At 37.5% G+C, this 20,501-nt stretch overlaps 1 protein-coding gene across 1 annotated transcript in view; it reads right to left on the reverse strand.

Annotated features, from left to right (window-relative positions):
- MTHFD1 (methylenetetrahydrofolate dehydrogenase, cyclohydrolase and formyltetrahydrofolate synthetase 1) overlaps positions 1-20,501 on the reverse strand; it is a gene marked incomplete in the record, with an annotated part of 1,466,165 nt that overhangs the window by 728,468 nt on the left and 717,196 nt on the right. Inside the window, 1 exon segment of the mRNA XM_044074387.1 lies at positions 15,933-16,009. Coding sequence (XP_043930322.1) covers positions 15,933-16,009 — 77 coding nt within the window.

A 20,501-nucleotide genomic window follows, 5' to 3' on the forward strand; every position in this document is an offset into this window, starting at 1 on the left:
AAGCCCCAGTTTCACTACTGGAGAACCTTCTGAAAGGGCTATGTTTTACTGAAGGGAAAATTTACAGTCTCACTATATAACATGGTAACACTATCCCTACCCTAACCACAGAATGGTGATTAATTCATCCATGAGTGGTAAGATGAAACAACTACATCCCACTAAAGTTATAAGGAAAGGTAACTATTAAGAGTTTGGAAGGTCACAAAAACTGTCAATTTCTTACCAAGACGCTTGTGTATGAATACCAACGAACTTTGCAACTCAGTGGCAGAAACAAAACAAATCAGTTAATTCTCATAGACCACTGGTGACAGACATGAAAATGCAAGGGACATTTCCTTCATTAAAAAAATCAGGAGTGGTAACAAGAAACACACTCATGATCAGACATCATTCAATTTGCTGGATCAATCCAAGGCTGCAAGAGGTTTTCTAAGAAAGCTTCATATAATTTGCCTTATGATGATGATTATGATGATGATGACGGCTGGTGCAACTAGAAGCATGCTGATACATCTAACACCTTGTTTAAGGTTTATCAGAACCTGAAAACAGCAGCAGACGCAGGACAAGAGGCATGACCACTAAAAAGCCATGGTCAAGTTCATTGCTTCACTTTGTCAAATTTTGTACAAAGATGGTTTGCTTTGGGATTTTTGTTTGAGTTACATCATGGTGATGGCCTGCCTTGCTGACATGAGGCCAGATAAACAACACCTCTTCCCCATTTCCATTGTTTTTTTTTTTTTCTACTTTGCTTTTCCAAAAGTGCCCCACCACATTCCTGGCCATCAGTGCAATAAATTACTCCAAAACATTAAGAAAGATACCTGTCATCTGATCACTGTGGTCACAGTGGCTATCACAGTCTGCACTGACCAAAAGGAGTATTAAACATCAATAAATATGCAACACATTCAGTTCAAGAAATGCATGAACCGTATGCAGTTTAACTGCATTTTTTTAAACTGTGTTCTGTAACTATTTAATTATTCACTGCTTCTTCATTGCTGTGTCAAATACATTTACTGCTTACATACTAATAGTCTACGGTTATATTCACACCAAAATGAGTGTTGCTAGGCTCAGACAATTACAGGCAAAAATACATAAAAAGTGAAAATAAAACTATCATCATAAAAAATTATAAAATAAAGGAAAAAGTAGTTTTTGGTATACTGCATACTTCTTATTTGCAACAAATCCCTTATCCTAAGCATATACAAACAGGAGAAATGTTTAACTGTTTACTATTTACTAAAATCTTACCTTTCATAGTATATACTACATTGTATTTTGTGGTGAGGGCTGAGGCAACAGCACATTTCTGTGCTGCCTAATCCCTCGAAGGTTACTTTCAAGATGGCTGCACATTGAGTAACAGCTTGACTCTAAAACAGAAACTCAACAGAGAAGGCCAGTACACTTTTGTGTTCATGCTTAAATTTCAGTAACTGGCTAGTAATTGTACTGCCTGGATGCCAGGAAAAAAATATATACAGAACCTGGAAAATAAATCAGCTACAAAAAGTTAGGATGAAACACTGACTGTTGAAAGTTCTGCAGCTGTTAAGCAAAAAACAATGCAACCTCCAGACATGACTTCCAGTAACCTACAGAAAGATATAAGACAACTGCATACAGACCTGGTTAAAATAAATGAAACATTGATGGGGTAATCAACACAAACAATAAAAGGCTGAAAAAAATTGGAGAAGCTTTAAACAGTTATTCAGATGAGGTGATAAAGATGCAAAAAATCAGAGGATGAAGTGAAGAAAATGCTGGCTGAATATGAGCCTGCTCAGGAGGAGATATTTCAAAAAATAATAGAATTAGAGGACAGAGCACTTAGGGAAAACCTGACACCAGACAAGCTGGAAGGAAAGACTTCATTAATTTTATGAAAACACAAATAAGCAACTGGGCTCGTATTCCACAGCAGGAGTTGCTAGAGGAAAGGGCACATCATGTGTATGCTCCTAACCTGGCTATGAGAAAGCAACCTAAACATTTAATAGTAAAGATACAATCCTACCAGCAGAAGGATATGATTCTGACAAAACTGTGACAGAGGGGCAAAATACTAAAAGTGGGAGTTAGCAGAGTATTTGTGGAGAATGACTACTCACTGTACATCAGGCAGAAGAGAAGTAAATTCATTCCACTATTCAGGGATTCGAGGAATGTCAAAATGCAACTGTGAGATTCAAACTGCTGTACCCAGCTGTATTCAAGGTATTCTTCCCTGGAGGGATAAAATCATTTTTGATGAAGTACATGCTAAGGAAGGAATACAAAAGTTTGTCCAACAAAAAGTGAAATATAATAAAGATCACAGACAGACTGTATCTGTGAAACCTTTTCCACTGTTTCGAAAGAAGATTTGTAGAGAAACAAGGGAACACAATAGTTGACTAGAAGAATTAACAGCACCTTGGAAATGAAGCAGAGACAAGATTTGGGAGACGGAAACGAACAGTAATAAAACCAGTAACAATGTGAGACTGCAATGCAATAATTATATTTGTGAAATATGACAGAACAAGAAAATCTGGAAATATTGGACTTTTTCAGAATTTGTTGGACTTGTCGGGTTCCCTAAAGTATATACCCTACTTCATGTCATTAATGTTCGGAAAATGCTTTGGGGAGGGGAATAGAGGGGAGAAAGTTAACTATAAGCAACACATAAACCACAAAAGCAGTGTGCAAAGCAGTCACAGCCCTTAAGGCCAAATACAACACCAAACATACTTGTCATAGGTGACTCCATAGTCAGACACACTGACGTCCCACTCACCAGGCTGAACAAGGAGAGGGTCACAGTAAGCTGCCTATCGGGCGCTAGAATCCGCCACATAACACAAGCACTCGGGTCACTCCACAGCAAGTACAAATATGACACAGTCATTGTCCATGCTGGTGTGAACGACCTGAGACGTACCTCCCTGGACTGCATGAAAAGAGACATAGAGGAGCTCTCTGATTATGTAGCCCAGGCAGGTATGACCCTAACCCTGAGCAGTATCCTTCCTTCACCAAGAATGATGCCACAATATAGAGACAAGATGATCAGCTTTAACAATTGGCTTAATGTCTGGTGTCATTCAAAGGGGATCCAGTGTCTGTCTGCCTGGGATGACATGCTTGACAAGCCCCGCTGCTCGCAAGGGGCGGCCTGCACCTGTCACCCCTGGGATTCGGATATTGGCTAAGGCTCTTGCCACCCCATAGTGCCTTTTTAGGCAAGGCTCAAATTCTAAACCTACCACCCTAGAAAACAAAATGGGAAGAAATTGAGGGTAATGCTGCTCAATGCCAGAAGTCTAAATCTCAAAATGCACGCACTCGAGGCCCTTCTCAGTATGGAGAACATCGATGTCTGTGCTGTAACTGAAACCTGGTTCAAGGCTCCTGAGAGCACCCGGCACTATTAGGTTTTACCTCATATCATGCGTTCCGGCCCCAAAACCCGGACCACTCCACAAAAGGAGGGTGTATCCATATTCATAAAGGATACTCACACCTCCAGGTTGGTGGCAACACATGAAGCTTGAAACCATCCAGGTGCAACTAAACATAGGCAAAACTGCTCTACAAATTGTAGCATGCTACAGGCCACCCTCTCAAACTCAGGAACCCCACACAGCCTTCCTGAAGACACTGGAGGGTATAAATGTATCTCCAAACACCATCATATTGGGTGACTTCAACTACCGAATATAGACTGGGAACATTACTCAAGCCCTAACTTTCTAGCCCAACGGTTCCTGGAGTTCATAAATTCAAATGCCATGGAACAGCTAGTCACTGTTCCCACGAGAGGAGAAAATATACTAGATCTCATTGTCACAAACATGGGGACAAAATGCTCCACACCAGTATATCCCTCATTGGTGAGATCTGATCATAAACTAATCTCACTGGAAATCCACATCCCGCCCCCACCCCAAACAAAAGACCATAGTGAAGAACTTCTCTAAAGCAAACTTCACACTACTCAAGACTGGTGTGGTATCCTTCAAGGCCCCTGAGTCAGAGGAAACCACAACCCAAGCTGCGGAAGCCCTTACAAATGCCTTCTATGAACACCTCCAGGACTGCATGGATCAGGCAATCCCAAATAAAACCAAGACTCTTTCCACAAAGGGCAAGCGTCCAGTCTGGTGGACCCCAGCCATTAACAAACTTTACAATAAGAGGAGAAAGCTATTACATGATAGAACAAAATCCATAAAAGGGAAGTCACCCCTGATCATTATTAGTAAAAAATACGAGCACTCATAAAATCAACTAAGGCCAATTTTGAGAGAAAAATTGCCATGGATTCAAAGGACAATCATAAGGCCTTTTTCAGCTATGTTAGGAACCTGGGTGGAAACTCACAGATATGCTCAGAATTAGTCCAAAATGATACAAAAATCACTGAACCCACAGACATTGCCAACATACTGGCAGACAGGTTCAGTGCAAACTTCACCCCTCTCCCCTAAAGGAGAGATAACTATCCCAGCCGAGTGTAGCCTCCCGGACATCTCAAATGCGCAGGTGAAAGCTGCTCTCTCTAAAGCTAAAAACACAGCATCAATGGGACCGGATGGTGTCCCCGGCTGTGTGCTACACAAGCTAAATGAGGAATTAAACCCGCACATAAGGCAGCTGTTTAATCTCAGCCTTACCACAGGATACGTGCCCAAGGAGTGGCGTACGGCAACTGTGGTCCCACTCCACAAAGGTGGCGCCTCACGGACCCTGGTAATTACCCCCATAAGCTTAACAAGTCTAGTCTGCAAAGCTATGGAGAGGATCATAATGGAGCTCATAAACAAAGATATAGGGGACTTGCAAACATTGGACCCGACCCAGTTTGGCTTTGTCAAGGGAAGATCATGCCTTTTGAACTTGGTCGACTTCTTGAAATAGTCACCAAGGCCATTGATGAGGAAAGGCAGTCCATACAGCCTACCTTGACCTTGCAAAGGCTTTCGACACAATACCCCACTGGGTATTGTAGAAAAACTTACCAGCTTAAATGTAAACCCATATGTCACAAGATGGGTTGCAAACTGGCTTAAGGACAGAACCCACAGGGTTAGAGTTGCTGGCGCTGTGTCAGACTCCAAGCCGGTCACAAGTGGTGTCCCACAGGACTCGGTCCTTGGCCCCTATTGTTTGGCATCTACTTCTCAGAAGTACAGGCCAACATGGGAGGACTTTGGCTGACAAAGTTTGCAGATGACTGCAAACTGGGCCATAGTGGAAAGTGCATCGGACACGGATATCCTTCAGAAGGGACTCACTGAAACAGATAGCTGGTGCCAGAGCCATGGCCTGAAGTTAAACGCCAAAAATGTATAGTCATACCCTTCGGGAAAAACAAGGTAACCCCAAGCTACCATATAGGTGGCAATCCACTAAGCACAGAAGAGGTTATCAGGGACCTGGGGACCCAGGTTGACAGTGGCCTTTCTTTTGACACTCACATTGCTAAAGTGGTTAGAAAGACCTTCTACATTGCCCACCTGATCATGAAGGATTCACATCCAGATCTAGTGAGGTCATTGTTCCCCTGTACTCTTCACTTATCGGACCAATGATCGAGTACAATGCCCCATTCGGGATGTATCTCACCCGACATCTGCAGCAATTGGAGAGACCCCAAAAGTTCCTCACCAAAAGGATAAAGGACTCCAAAATCTGTCATATGCTGCCAGATTGAAGAAACTCCAGCTCTATTCAGTCGCATACCGTCTGCTCAGAGGTGACATGTGCCTGACATACAAGGCCATGTCCAACCCGAATTAATGGACATGCTCCACCTCAAAAATCCAAATCCACCAAAACCACTAGAGCAAGCGACTTAAACCTTAGCACGGATATAAATAGGACGTGCTGGAGGGATAGATTTATCACTCAGAGACTCCCTATGCTGTGGAATAAAATCCCGGTCCATGTGAGGCAGAGCACCTCGCTGACTCTGTTCAAGAGAAATCTAGACCTGTGGATGGGAGATCGTAGGTTTACCCCGGGAATCATCTCTGGGTCACTGCTGGACAGAGGCACAACAAACTAATGGGCACAGTATTTTTTCATATAAGGGGTGGCGTAAGCCACAATAATTTGGGCTAGGCTTATAAATGCCTTAGGGCAGATAGCCTAGTATAAACCTATGAACCTATGAACCTATAAGTAAAGAAAACTTTTTTCCTTAGTACTATTTTTGTGGTGTATGATTTTCTTTGTATGCTATGAAGTTTTCTTGGTTATTTTTAAGTGTAATATGGACTGTACAGAGGTGTTACTGTTCTTTTTTTCCCTTTCTGTCTCCTTCTCTCTTTCTTCTTGTTCAGTTTTAAGAAATGTAGGTACTACAGTGTTTACAAAGCTGGTTAAAATAGTATGAAAAAAGAAAAAGCAATGTGCTTTTTCTCACTCTTGCATGGGGGGAATGACTGGATTAAGAACCTTAGATTGATATAGTAAAAAGTTTTAAGAGAAAACAAGTAAATGAAAAAGAATACTGAATATTATGAGCCTTTTTTCTAGCAAATGAATGTGCTTTGTAGCGGTTCTGTATCTGGCCCACATGTATCTATGGAAACAATCTAATAAAGAGAAACTGACTGCCTGGATCTGATGTCTCCATGGAGACAATTTGATAAAGAGAAATTGTCTATAGTCTGGTGGAGACTGGCTATGAAAAAAAAAGAAAAGAGAAACTAGCTAAGAGATAATGTTCTCTTAAAACATTCAGGGGTTTTCTCAGCTGGGAGAGCTGTAAAGATAAGACAAAATCAGTTAGCACTTAGTAGAAGCACAGGATACAGTACGAGTCTTAACATGGATAACCTTTCTTTTAGGTTAACTCACATCTGTGAGTGCGGCTGTCAGGTTTGGGGCATCTGTTCCTATTAGGAGGGTAAAACTTCAATATTTGAAAATGTACACAGTGTTGTATGTTAGTATTAAGTTAATAGGTTTTAGGGGGTATTGGAGTTTGTTTTTTTTTTTTATTTGAGGGATTTCAATAACACAAACTTTTATAAGATGTGACATAGGCTCCAATGGATATGACAAGAAATAACTATATAAAAGTTCAACTTGCCAAACAGTGTAAGCATGTAACACAAAAGGTAGAATTAGACATTTAACAAAAAAGGTGTTATTCATAAATGTGGGAAGAATAACTTTTTAATACAATGATGCTGTCTGTAATGTCTTTAAATGTCAATGGTCTCACAGATAAATACAAAAAAAGAATAGTGAACTATATTAAAAATGTAAAGTGCAAATAACTATGTTATAGGCGACACACCTGGAAAGAACTGAACATGTGAATTTGATAAAATAAAAGGTTTTTGGGATAGTTATTCAGCAGAATATCTGAGAAAAAGGAAAAGAAGAGTACTTCTATTAATTGAAAGAGGAGCTACAATAGTGATAGAAGAGAACAAAAATACAATAATGACAGATTTGCAGGGCTAAGGGGCTATTGGCAAGGGACGAGGATTACACTGGCATGTATTTATATTCTACCCAAAACTGCTATAATGGAGCTTAAGAAATTTCTGGCAGAAATAATCAGTTTTCAGCAAGTAATATTACTTATAGGTGGAGACTGGGAATTTGATTTGAAGCACTGAAGATGTGTCTGGGGGCCCAGAAGGGAAATATAATAAGGAAGGGTTGATTTTTGAAAAAATGGAGTCCACAAAGGAAAGTATAATAAGGGTGGGTAGATTTCTGAAGAAATTTATGAAAATATTTGGCGTGGAGGATGTGAATTCAGTAATAGGGGTTCAGAGTGAATTTGCATATTATTCCCCAAGATATAAAAACCAAGTTAGGCTAGAGAGAATTTACATTTCACAGGAACATGTGCATTTAATTGAAGGTCTTGATACACACCCAATAACTATTTCAGATCATGCGCCAATAATAACCAAAATAAAAACACAGGGTAATGAAATAAAAATGAGACACTGAGACGTGTGACACTAAAATAAATAAATAATAAAATAAACGCATTACTTACATGAAAATATGGAATGTGGTACACATCTAGTACGGCTGTCCCTGCTAGAATACAGCTGGGCAGCTGTCTGTAAGGATCACCACCAGTAGAAATATTTCTGTGCATAGGTTACAGCAGCAGCGGCTATGCTATTCAGCCATATTGCTCTATGGCAAATTGCTGCTGCACCCATTTGGTATCGGCGATGTAGCTCGCAGGGAAATGTCTTACGAGCTACATGCCAGAACCCCACAAAAACCTTTAGCACAATGAATCAGACAACAGAAAGTAGAAAGGGATGTTGCCAAGCTTAGGCAGCCTATAACAAGGAAGGTAACAAGAGATCCTGTAGAGGTATTAGAAATATTTCTGAAATTCAACAAAAGTCTATATAAAGCAGAGAAATATGGAAATCAAGAAAAGATACAAATGGAAATGTTTACAGAAGAGTTAAATATGCCAAAGTTAGAGGTAGATGAGGCTCAATTACTAATGGTTAGGAAAGGAGGAGATGAGAAGAAAATTGTGATGTATAATTGACAGGAAAGTCCCCAGGAACAGATGATATTCCTGTGAAAATTTGGAAGCTAAGAGGGAAAAATCTGATAAAGATCTGGATGTTTTTGGTTAATAGTATTTTAAGCGGAGAGGTACCAACATCCTGGAAGAAATCAGTGGTAGCTGTAATATCTAAAGAGGGTAAAGATCCATCAGATCCAGCTTCATACAGGCCCATTTCAATACTAAACCATGATAATAAAGTGTTCATGTCTATAATGACTAAAGGAATGGCAAAAGTAATGGTGAAAATTGACAGATATGGATCAATATGGTTTTGTGGATGGGAGGCAAACATTTGACAAAATTAATAGAACACTGATGACCCAGAGGGAAGCAGAATGTAAGAAAATACCATTGTTAGTGGGTCTTGATGTAGAGAACGCATTTGACAGTATAAGCTGGGACTTATTGAGCAGGGCAATGGAAGCATTTGCATTTCCTGAAAGAAATTATAAGGTTGATTAGGAAGATATATGAGGGATCAGAGGCAAAAATCATAGTGGGTGGGGTACTCTCTGATAATTTCTGCTTGAGCAGAGGAACCACACAGAGGTGTCCTCTTTCCCTTTGTCATTTGGATTATATTTAGAACCATTGGCAAAGAAAATAAGGGATTCAGAAATTCAAGGATATAATTGGTATAGTAGTCAAGAAAAGGTGGCTCGATTTGCAGATGGTACTATTTTATACCTGACAAAACCAGAAAGAGACATTACAGTGTTGTAGAATATTTTGTGACAGTTTCAAATCTTTTTAGGATACAAAATTAATGAAGCTAAAACAAAGGCAATAGTGGTAAATTGTGTATCCACATATGAATTGCTTCAGCGATATCCACATTTATGGGGACATGGTAAAATGAAGTATTTAGTATGAATTAAAAATTATTCTGGTGTGACAGCTAAGGGTATGTGGGAAGAGACTAAACAAAAAGTAATACAAAAACTGAGAAAATGGAAGCTTTTTTTAATATGGATATGGACAGTAAGACACAAGCAGTTAAATGTTTTAGTCCCATTAGTCTTATACAATGTTCATCCATACTTTTATCAACCAGAGGAGACATATTGGATAGCAATTAGTAAAAAGCTGAAGGACTTCATCTGGGAGGGGAAGATGACAAGAGTCAAGTGGGATAAGACGATTCTTCCATTAGAACAGGGCGGATTGGGATTATCCGATTTGAAGGGGTATTTCAGAGCTACACAGTAAAGGTTCCTATACTATAATTCAAAGTGGAAAGGGATGATGGTGAAATGTGGGGAAGCTCAAGAAACAAGGAGAGACTGGGATTTTGGATGCAGAACTTTAAGGAGAATAACAATAATCATAAAGAATATTATATCTATAAAGTAGAAGTAAATATCCTAAGAACTAAGCCAACATGGGAATGGAGAAAGGAGATTCTGATGATAGGGATGACTGCAATTAGGGATATAGACAATAGGTAAGAGGGGGCTGGAATTTATTGGAGTAAACTGGGAAAGGAACCAAGGTATTGAAGCAAATAATTAGAGATGGAAAGATAAAAGAATGAGAAGGCACCAAGAATGTATTTGGACTCTAGGTTAGAGATTGCCTTCCCTATCAAGGACTGATATCAGAGTACAGGAAAAGAGAAAGAAATAGGGGGTTCCTAAATGAAAGACCAGCACTTGTACAGTGCTTAGCAGAGTCTAGAACAGAAGCTGCCATTAAAAAATGAATACTTAGTAGAGCCTAAAAAATATTGGATGATAACTATAAGAATTAATCAAAGGAGGTTAGAAAGGATTGGGAAGAGAGACTGGATAAGCACTTGACAAAGAAACAATGGGAGGATATATGTATGTCTCCCAAATATGCAACAAAATCTAGAAGATATATGATTTTTGCTTGGAAATGTTTACATAGATATTTTAATAACCCAAGTAGATTCCAGAGAATTTTTCCTCAGGTAGACAGCAAATGTTGGATATGAGACGGGGAAAAAAGAGGTAATTATTTTCTGGAATTGTGGTGAGTTGGTGGACTTTAAAGATCCCCTGCAGGAAGCACTGTCAGAGATGCAGGGTAGGCAGACTGGTGTGATGAGGGAGATGAATTTTATGAGCTATGATGCAGAATTGGAATTGCCTAGAGATGGTAAGGCATTAATGTGTCTAATTATGTTGGCTGGCAAAAAAAAAAAAAACAATTACTAGAAAATGGAAAACAAAATGTAAACCAACTATACCAGAAGTAGTGAATACAGTAACAGAGATAAAAAAGGGAATTGAGTTCTTTAGAAAATGTGAGGAGCAAACTACATAGGAAAAAAATGTGAATTGTGAGAACAATACATACAGGAGAGAAATGAGGTTTAAAAGAAGGCAGGACTTAAATGAGCTATGTAATGTTTCACTGAAAATGATTAGGTATAAATGATGTACAATGTTTGCAATTGGAAGTGTATCAGTATGGTTTGTGATGTAAAATGCTTGTAACAAGGGTTGTGCCGGTATGGTTTGTTGTCATTTATATAAATGTATGACTACCTCTGTCGTAAGAGATGGTTTAATAAAGATGTCTCTTGTTTTAGAAAAAAACAAAAAGGCAGAAACTGAATAATCTATGTAATGTTGCTTAAATTGTATTATATATATATATATATATATATATATATATATATATATATATATATATATATATAAAGTGTAATGTTTGTAAATGTGAACTTGTTAATATAGTTTGATTAATTTTAGATAAATGTAAATTTGACAATGTTACAAGTGATAATTCAATAAAGGTGTTTAAAAAAAACCCTTGAAGGTTAGAGAGTACAAAGTAGCTTCGGTGTAACAGGCAGGATGCAAACTATATTTCACTGGAAAAGAAGCAGTGAATTCAGGACCGGCCTTTGGTCAACTGGTGCCCTAGGCAAAAGGGCTCCACAGCACCCCCCACATCAGCTGGTGCCCCCATACTGGCATATCTATACCATCCAGATTACTGGAAATGCACCCCTGCCAGAGTGGCGCCCTAGGTGGCTGCCTAGTTGGTCTATGTCTAAGGCTGGCTATCAGTGAACTATATCTGACAGCTAAACAAGAAAAGCATCATTATGAATAAAATAAAGCCACAAACACATTTGTCCTAACAGCCAAAATGGGAATAAAGTTGAAAACTAAAACAGGACCCAGAAAAATATAGGATAAGGTATCTATTCACACCGAAGAACAGAGAAACACAAATGCAAAAAAGATTACCTGTTTCTCAATATCAGTAAGATGTTTAGTTACATTTTTTTGCTGCAAAACAGATACTTTACCTCTCTTTCCAGTAAGTCAAGTGGGAAAATGGGTAGGTAATAATTAAATGGCTCTGAGTAACAGCACGATTTTCAGAACTGATGCTGCTAATCAGATTCAAGAACATGTACATGTTACTAGGAGGCAGTTACAGAAGGAATGAAATTGAATGATTAAAAATCACATAACAGCTCTCTCAAAATATAAAGGGTACACTACTACAACAGGGACTAGACAGAGTCTGCTGATATCCACGTATCAGCCACCTGAATCAGGTAATGTTAGGTGTGCTACTGCATGTCTGATCATGAAAAAATGAAGAAAACAAAAAAGGAGCGTAACACCGTAGACATACAACTGGAACTTTAATACAACAAAAACAAGAACAGGATAAGCACTTTCGGTGTGTGCCTTCCTCAGATCCTGAAACCAATTCCTACACACAACTATTTAAGAACAAGCTAGCCAATCTAATTAAAAGGCAATTAAGCAATTAAAAATGAGGCAATGAAACATAGCAAAACCTACTCCCCATTTGCATAGTGCACTTATAACAAAAACATGTTTTAAAATGACTTAGATCCAAGCTTAGAACAAAACTACATTTTGTTAAAGACAATCAGCATAGAATATTAAAACTTATAGTAAATAAATAAAACACTGCTGTCATAACCATTACACAGCTTGTAAATCTGTTAAAAACTCTGAGCTCATAATGTTAACATAGAAGGTTCACAACCATAACATTAGAGAAGCAACAGTCACAGCCTGATATACAACAAACAAATAACTATTGTCATCACATAGAAGTCTGGTGAACACTCAGAATTCATATTATGAACAAAATAGACACAAAACTCACCATTAATAGCAGAATACACTATAACTCCAAACTTAAAAGATGTCATGTTCACATATCTAAAAGAAATGAAAGCATGCATAAACACCTATTCTATAGAAAGTATATAGAAGGAATATTACAGAGCTGACATCTGTAACAAAGATGGATAGAAAGTAAAAAATAATAAATATATAATGAGCTACCTTAATGACAAAAAGTCAATCTTCGTTCCTTCAGGAACGGTTTAAGTGGAACAACACCATTAAGCCCTGGGAAACAATCAGCCCTTAAGTCCATTATCCATTTAGATTCTTCCATTTCCATTTGATTTGTTACATCCCCTTCTCTTATAGTTGGACGGACCATTGCAAGGACCATAAATCTAAATGTATGGGTGGCATTATCTCAAATATGAGCATACAACGCATTCGTAACAACCTTAATGCATATATCAGATTGGTGCTTAAAAATTCTTTCTTTTAACATCCTATTTGTTTTGCCCACATAGAAACATGGGCAAAAAGTACAGGTAGCAACATATACCACGTTCTTACTATTACAGTTGGCATTTCCAAAAAAACTGGTATGTCCTTCCTGTAACTGAATGTGTAAAAACATTACTGGAATTGATAACAGCACAGGCTTTACAACTGCCACACTTCCATGTGCCAGAACATGTATGTTCATTCCTTTTGGCTTTGCAGCTTTTATTGCAAAGCAACCTCTTTAGATTTTTCTTGTTCTTAAAACTAAAATGAGGTGTGGTCCCTACTATTTATTTCAAACTCTTGTCTGATGTTAACATAAGCCAGTATTTTTGATTATTTCACATATTGTAGAATTATCACTACTGTAAGTAAGGCTGACGCTCATGATCCCCTGCCCTACATTAGGACATATTCTTCCGTCTTTCATCACTTCCCTTGTCATTCCATTGATATACTGTTTTGAGTAGTAGGGTCTACCTTTTTTCATTCTCAGATCTCTTGCACGATCTATTGTTATTCCTTCTCTGGCTGGCCTATAACCACAATCCTTGAAACCTTGTAACAGTTTATTGCATTCCATGAGAAAAGCATCATCCTGAGTACAAAGGCTGGACACTCGAGTGACTTGGTTGTCAATCACATTGCGGAAAATATGTCTTGGGTGCATACTGGAAAAATTCACCATATGATTCCTCCACATAGGTTTCTGATACGAGCAATGGTAACCCTCTTCTGAAGCTTAATTTGGACAGCACAAAGTTATTGATACCCGTTGATTCAGCAAATGACTTAGGTTTTGAAGAAATATTCAAAACAGTGGAGAATGCAGCCTATCGCTTAAAGCGTTTGCAATGACAACACTTCCACATGGAGGCATGCCTTCATCACCAGCTGATTCCCCGTGGACTAAGAGTTAAATGTATGCCTAGCTATGGAAATACCTACCCGGAATTGTTAGCTAAATGGCAGGCGATCAACATCCACACTAGCTTCAGTTACATGAAGCTACTTACTGATTAATAAATGTTTTTACACATTCAGTTACAGGAAGGACATACCAGTTTTTTGGAAATGCCAACTGTAATAGTAAGAACGTGGTATATGTTGCTACCTGTACTTTTTGCCCATGTTTCTATGTGGTCAAAACAAATAGGATGTTAAAAGAAAGAATTTTTAAGCACCAATCTGATATATGCATTAAGGTTGTTATGAATGCGTTGTATGCTCATATTCGAGATAATGCCACCCATACATTTAGATTTATGGTCCTTGCAATGGTTCGTCCAACTATAAGAGAGGGGGATGTAACAAATCAAATGGAAATGGAAGAATCTAAATGGATAATGGACTTAAGGGCTGATTGTTTCCCAGGGCTTAATGGTGTTGTTCCACTTAAACTGTTCCTGAAGGAACGAAGATTGACTTTTTGTCATTAAGGTAGCTCATTATATATTTATTATTTTTTACTTTCTATCCATCTTTGTTACAGATGTCAGCTCTGTAATATTCCTTCTATATACTTTCTATAGAATAGGTGTTTATGCATGTTTTCGTTTTTTTTAGAGATGTGAACATGACATCTTTTAAGTTTGTAGTTATAGTGTATTCTGCTATTAATGGTGAGTTTTGTGTCTATTTTGTTCATAATATGAATTCTGAGTGTTCACCAGACTTCTATGCGATGACAATAGTTATTTGTTTGTTGTATATCAGGCTGTGACTGTTGCTTCTCTAATATTATGGTTGTGAACCTGCTATATTAACATTATGAGCTCTGAGTTTTTAACAGATTTACAAGCTGTGTAATGGTTATGGCAGCAGTGTTTTATTTATTTACTATAAGTTTTAAAGTTCTATGCTGATTGTCTTTAACAAAATGTAGTTTTGTTCTAAGCTTGGATCCAAGTCATTTTAAAACATGTTTTTGTTACAAGTGCACTATGCAAATGGGGAGAAGGTGTTGCTATGATTCATTGTCTCATTTTTTAATTGCTTAATTGCCTTTTAACTAGATTGGTTAGCTGGTTCTTAAATAGTTGTGCGTAGGAACTGTTTTCAAGATCTGAGGAAGGCACACGCCAAAAGCGTTTATCCTGTTCTTGTTTTTGTTGTATTAAAGTTCCAATTTTATGTCTACAGTGTTACGCTCCTTTTTTGTTTTCTTCTAATTTGTGTACTGGAGCGTTCTTTGGTGGTGCTACTGGATTTTGGTACTGTTATCATGAAAAAATTAGACAAGAAATACAACACAGTGCCTACAAAAGTAAGCCCTATTTAGAAAGAAGCTGTAACTTCAATGACCTACAACCCTGTCTGTTCCAGTAATAGCTAATGAGTGCATCAAGTTAGGGAATATTGACCTCAGCACAGGTGGTGCCAGATCTTTAGATGGGGGTCTGGCAACAGTGTCTGCAAAACAGGCATTCATCTAATAGGAAGGTAATAGCTTCTGATGTGAAACAGGTCTATTAATCAAAGAGAGTCGTGGGCACAACTATCAGTATAATGTGATGTTAGAAATGCACATTCTCTCTAAAACAGCATTAGTTTTATTGGTACATTTCTGCATTTGTCTTTGTTTTTCTAGAGTCAAATATGCAGTAACTACATACAGCATTAAATACTTCTGATGTACCCAAAAGCATGCTGAAAAAAAGTTCTTTCTAAAATCCATAATACATTAAATAGTAATCACATAAATGTATTATTACATCAATGCTTTCAGCCGTTAAGTGAGATATAAAAAAAATTACCGTTCTTGTGAATCCCTTCTCAGTTGGTGACTGACCAATTGTTATTTTCCTCAGGAATCTATCATTTGTGTCAACAACTGCAATCATAAAAAAAAAAACAGGATAAGTTTCTCCCTGTTCTTTTTACCCCCCCCCCCCCTCCAATTATTTGTTCTCTGGCACATCTAATAGTACTGCAAGTGCTTTCAGTTAATACAGGATCACTTAAATTATTTCTAAAAACATCCAAGTAAGAAATGTCACTCATGGGTTTTACTGCTCCCCAACTCCCTTCAAAACCTTTAGTCAATAACCCTGACATCATTTCATATTGTTAACTGCTGTTAAACTGAATTATGATATGCTAGTGCTCCCATGGCAGCCTAATACCATCGTGTTCTGTTGAAAAAAATGTCAGAGGTTGCCAGCTAGGCAATCCATGTACAACACAGAGTTCACCTCTTTTCCAGCACTGCAATAGCTGCTACTGAATGGTGATACACTGCAGCGTGCCACTGGTCCATGATGAATCTAAGCAGAACACACTTTGAAATTCAGGAGCATGAATTAAAAATACATATAGTGCAGAGGAAGATAGAAAAAAACAGAGCATGACATTGCCATGGGTGATTATGAATGACAGACAAACATCAAGATAATCCTGGAAGAAATTTTAGCCATTTTCCTGATGGGGAGGGATAAATAAACTAGATGGGGAAATATTATGCACAAAAAAGGGGAGAAAAGGGGCTCTTCTCTCTCCGAATCAAACCTAGTAACTGAAAATCTTGAAATATGTTTAATTAGTGCCATTTGTCATACTGACTTATTTGTTCTTAAGAAGAAATGCATTTGTTTCTAATAATGAAATGCAAAGTACCGCCTACTTAATTAGCACCATTTGTCATACTGACTGATCTGTTCCTGATAAATGCCGCCTACTATATTTCACCGTATGTGAAGACAACAATGAAATGGAACTGTCAAGGTACTTATCCTAGATTAATAATCTTTTCCACATCAGAAGCAGTAATAAACCACAATGTGTGGAGGCGACACAGCATTAAATACACTAAAACAAGATGAGTAAACTCTGGAAGTCTCTTTTACTGCATCTCTCAAGTGATTTAATATGGGTGCATTTAACAGAAATATTGCTACTTAAAATGCAAATGCATTTCAACTGGAAAAAGTAGCTTTACAGACAAAAGAGTTGTTCACCAGTGCTTATTTCTCTGCAGAATTTCAGATCAACACACTATTTTTTTAAACCTTTTTTTTAAAAACTTCTGCAAAAAAGTAACCTTCTTGACATACAGAATGACTGCTTGTGGAAAGACTGAGCTCTGGGTGTTAAAACTTTTTTTATTATTTACTGTTTGTTAACCTGGTTAATACAGTGTCTCAAAATGGACCTTTTTAGTCACATTCGGGGCTGCAGGCAAAATACTTTTTTGCACTCGAGAAATTACATATTAAATAAATTATTATACATTTAAAAGTAATAAAGAAGATTAAATCAACACCACACAGCAAGTGTAGATGCAAAAAATGAGTAGGCAGTTATATAAATAATATTTCTATGCGAATAAACAAATAAAGCAAATAAGCAATTAAATAAATATTATTTTTATGTGAACAAAAAAAAAAAAACAGCAACACAACGCAGACAACACAATACTAGTCCCAAGTGTGCAGCCATACAAAACAGAACAAGTAATGTAGTTGCAATGTGACATCAGCTATCTATCATATGCCATGAGGAAATGCTTTCCAAATGAAAATAAAAGGCTGAACATACTGAAAGGTCAGTTTGGGGGAGAGTTTGCAGTAGTCATTATGTCCTACTGCTTTAAAGTAGGACCTAAACATAGGTAAGTAAATTAGTGTGCTTTTCTGTCCAACACTGAGCCAATATTATCACTGGCACTTCTAGTAGTATAAATATCCAGCCTTTGAATAAGCAGAGTCTTGTATAAATACCTTCTACTTCATGTGACTGAGCTACTAGGAAATCAGAAGGTGAGATAACGTCTTTTCTTGCAAGTGACTCCCTTTGTCCAGCAAAGCCATGAGACTGATGGCATTTACTATTACATTTGGTACCATTCCCTCAATGCAGGCGTTGAAAGCAAAAAATCTTTACATCTTCAATTACCTCAATTGTTTGTGATATCATTATCCTTAACATAAAGACTGAAACTACATGGTATCAACTTTGTTGCCCAATATTCACCCAAGATGTTCTACCTACGCCACAAAATCTAATGTAATGTAATTGAAGTGTGGATTACAAAAATCATAAGAGGGATCATAGCTTTGTTAACCACCAGCAATAAGTGAGAAGACTTTAAAAATAATTCATACTAGACTATGCAATGCACCTAGGAATCCTGGTTTGTATACAACAAAATACCAGAGTTCTGCTCCTACCAAAGTTCAACTAGATCAAGAACCTAGCAAACTATTAAAATTACTTCAACCTTCTTGTTATAGCATGTTTTAGCTCATCAAAGGATCCTTCTGCATTCCATAACCTCTCAAGTAATAATCCATGACTGTGCAATGGTATATCAGGATTTACCCATGGCTGTTGTGGTTTGATCACAAGAGTGAAGCCCGAATGATCAAACCAAGCTAACCGTGGGTAAATCCTGACATGCCAACAAACAGGAATAGAGTACTACTATTATACCACTACATTACTTGAGAAAGAAATGTATTGTGCAAGGGCACTTCAGTCTTCTTCCATGTTCTCTTCCCTAGACAGATGTACCATACATACATATGACACTTAGTTCCCATACTTGCACAGTACATCAGTGCAATGTAGAAGAAGTGACAGAGAAAACAGAATCTCCATTGCCTTTTTTTTTTTTTTTTTTTTTTTTTTACGAGGGACAGCACAAAAATATAAGAAAGATCAGGTAGGTTTCTGTTTGCTTCGTTTTGGAAAATGCACCTGATTTTTCTTATAGTTTGCTCTGTTCCTCTGTATATATCAATAGAACGTTTGGTGAATATCAACAGAAAGCTTGACTGCTCAATGGTACTTCAGAGACCAGAATTTTTTCTATTGGTATACACTCATTTTACAACAGACATGCTGGTTGGGCTGTCCAATCAGCTTACTCATTTCTGAATATTAATGAGCCTTTATTATATAACTGTAATTATTTGATTCGAACAGTCTTTGTTAAGATGAGGCCTCAGACTTGTTTAGGACACAGCATGAGTTCAAGCAGCACTTCCACTATAACCCTCTTAATAAAGACAAACTTCCCCTCTTAATATAAAATTATTTTATGAGCTACCAGCATTTACCACTATTCAGAAATTCCACTCCTGCACTCCATGCAGTACATCAGGCAGAAAAATAGGCTAGAAACTGTTTACACCTACATCAAATGAGTCACCTGCATAAAACATACCTGAACACCCACCAGACTGGTTTGGTTAAACTCCAACCTTGAAGGAGCAACACTCCCACTGTCTGTTCCCCACAACAGTAACTAAAGAGAGCAAGATGGCTGCAGTTGTCAGTCACAATAGCTTAACCCAGCCTCCAGAAGCATCGCACACGCACTCTACTTTTAGTCACCAATCAAACTGGCAAGCAGTTAAGACTACTTTCGTATTCACTTAAGATCTGACAGGAAATTTTGATTTATCCAATATCTGAAGTTTTTTTCTTCCAGCAACAAACTAAGTGAATAATTTTACTTATACTTTATAAAGGCATCAACTTTGCTACTCTTTATGCTTTTGTAAAAAAAAAAAAAAGTCTGCAGGTCTCAGAAATTTACATTTTGCACTTTGTTGCAGAAACTAATTTGTTAAGAAAACATTTAGTCTAATTTACTAAGGTAGAAGATAGTTGTTGTTTCCTTTCATACAGCTATCATAGTTGTGGAATGATAATTAATGTGGTAAAAAATTAAATCAAATGCTTAATGTATGTATCAGGGCTGTTGAACAATGGAAAAAAAGGAGACTGCAGCTTTTTTCAACCTTTGCCTGCAAGAAGAAGGAAATGTGCAAATCAAGTACAGCAATTATAAGTATCACAACTTTATTAAAGTATTTGTTAATGTTTATGCTCTGCTTGCAAGTATCTAAAGTATATTTCTTCTACCCAGAAAACATTTCTGTACATTTTGAATTCAGAATAATTTCTCTTTCACATAGTTTTAAACAGAAACTAACATAAGACCCACCTTACATACTCATTTGTTTGCCCCAACTGTGCATTGCTTGTGTGAGTTGAACATGTCTACTGTCTCTAAAATGAGAAAATGATACTTCTAATTGAAAAGGAATTAAGAGTGAAGAACTCCACCTGAATTTTAAGATCGTCTTAGAGTCAGTCGCATGGCAGTTTTAAAACTGCTGGATGCCGCTGGCATTCCAAATCAGTTAATTGAGTAATCAAGTGCTCATAACAGCAGTTTACTGGAGAAAACTGCAAATTGCCCTGTTTATAGGTGGTTTAAGATTATACCTTTGAATCTGATTGTCAGAACCTAATGAACATGAACAACTGTATGGTCAGAATCACATTAACAGTTTCATCAACTCTGAATGCAGCTT

This window comes from Protopterus annectens, chromosome 6.part0 (assembly GCF_019279795.1).
Source record: "Protopterus annectens isolate FY-2018-M chromosome 6.part0, PAN1.0, whole genome shotgun sequence".
Lineage (NCBI taxonomy): Eukaryota > Metazoa > Chordata > Ceratodontiformes > Protopteridae > Protopterus > Protopterus annectens.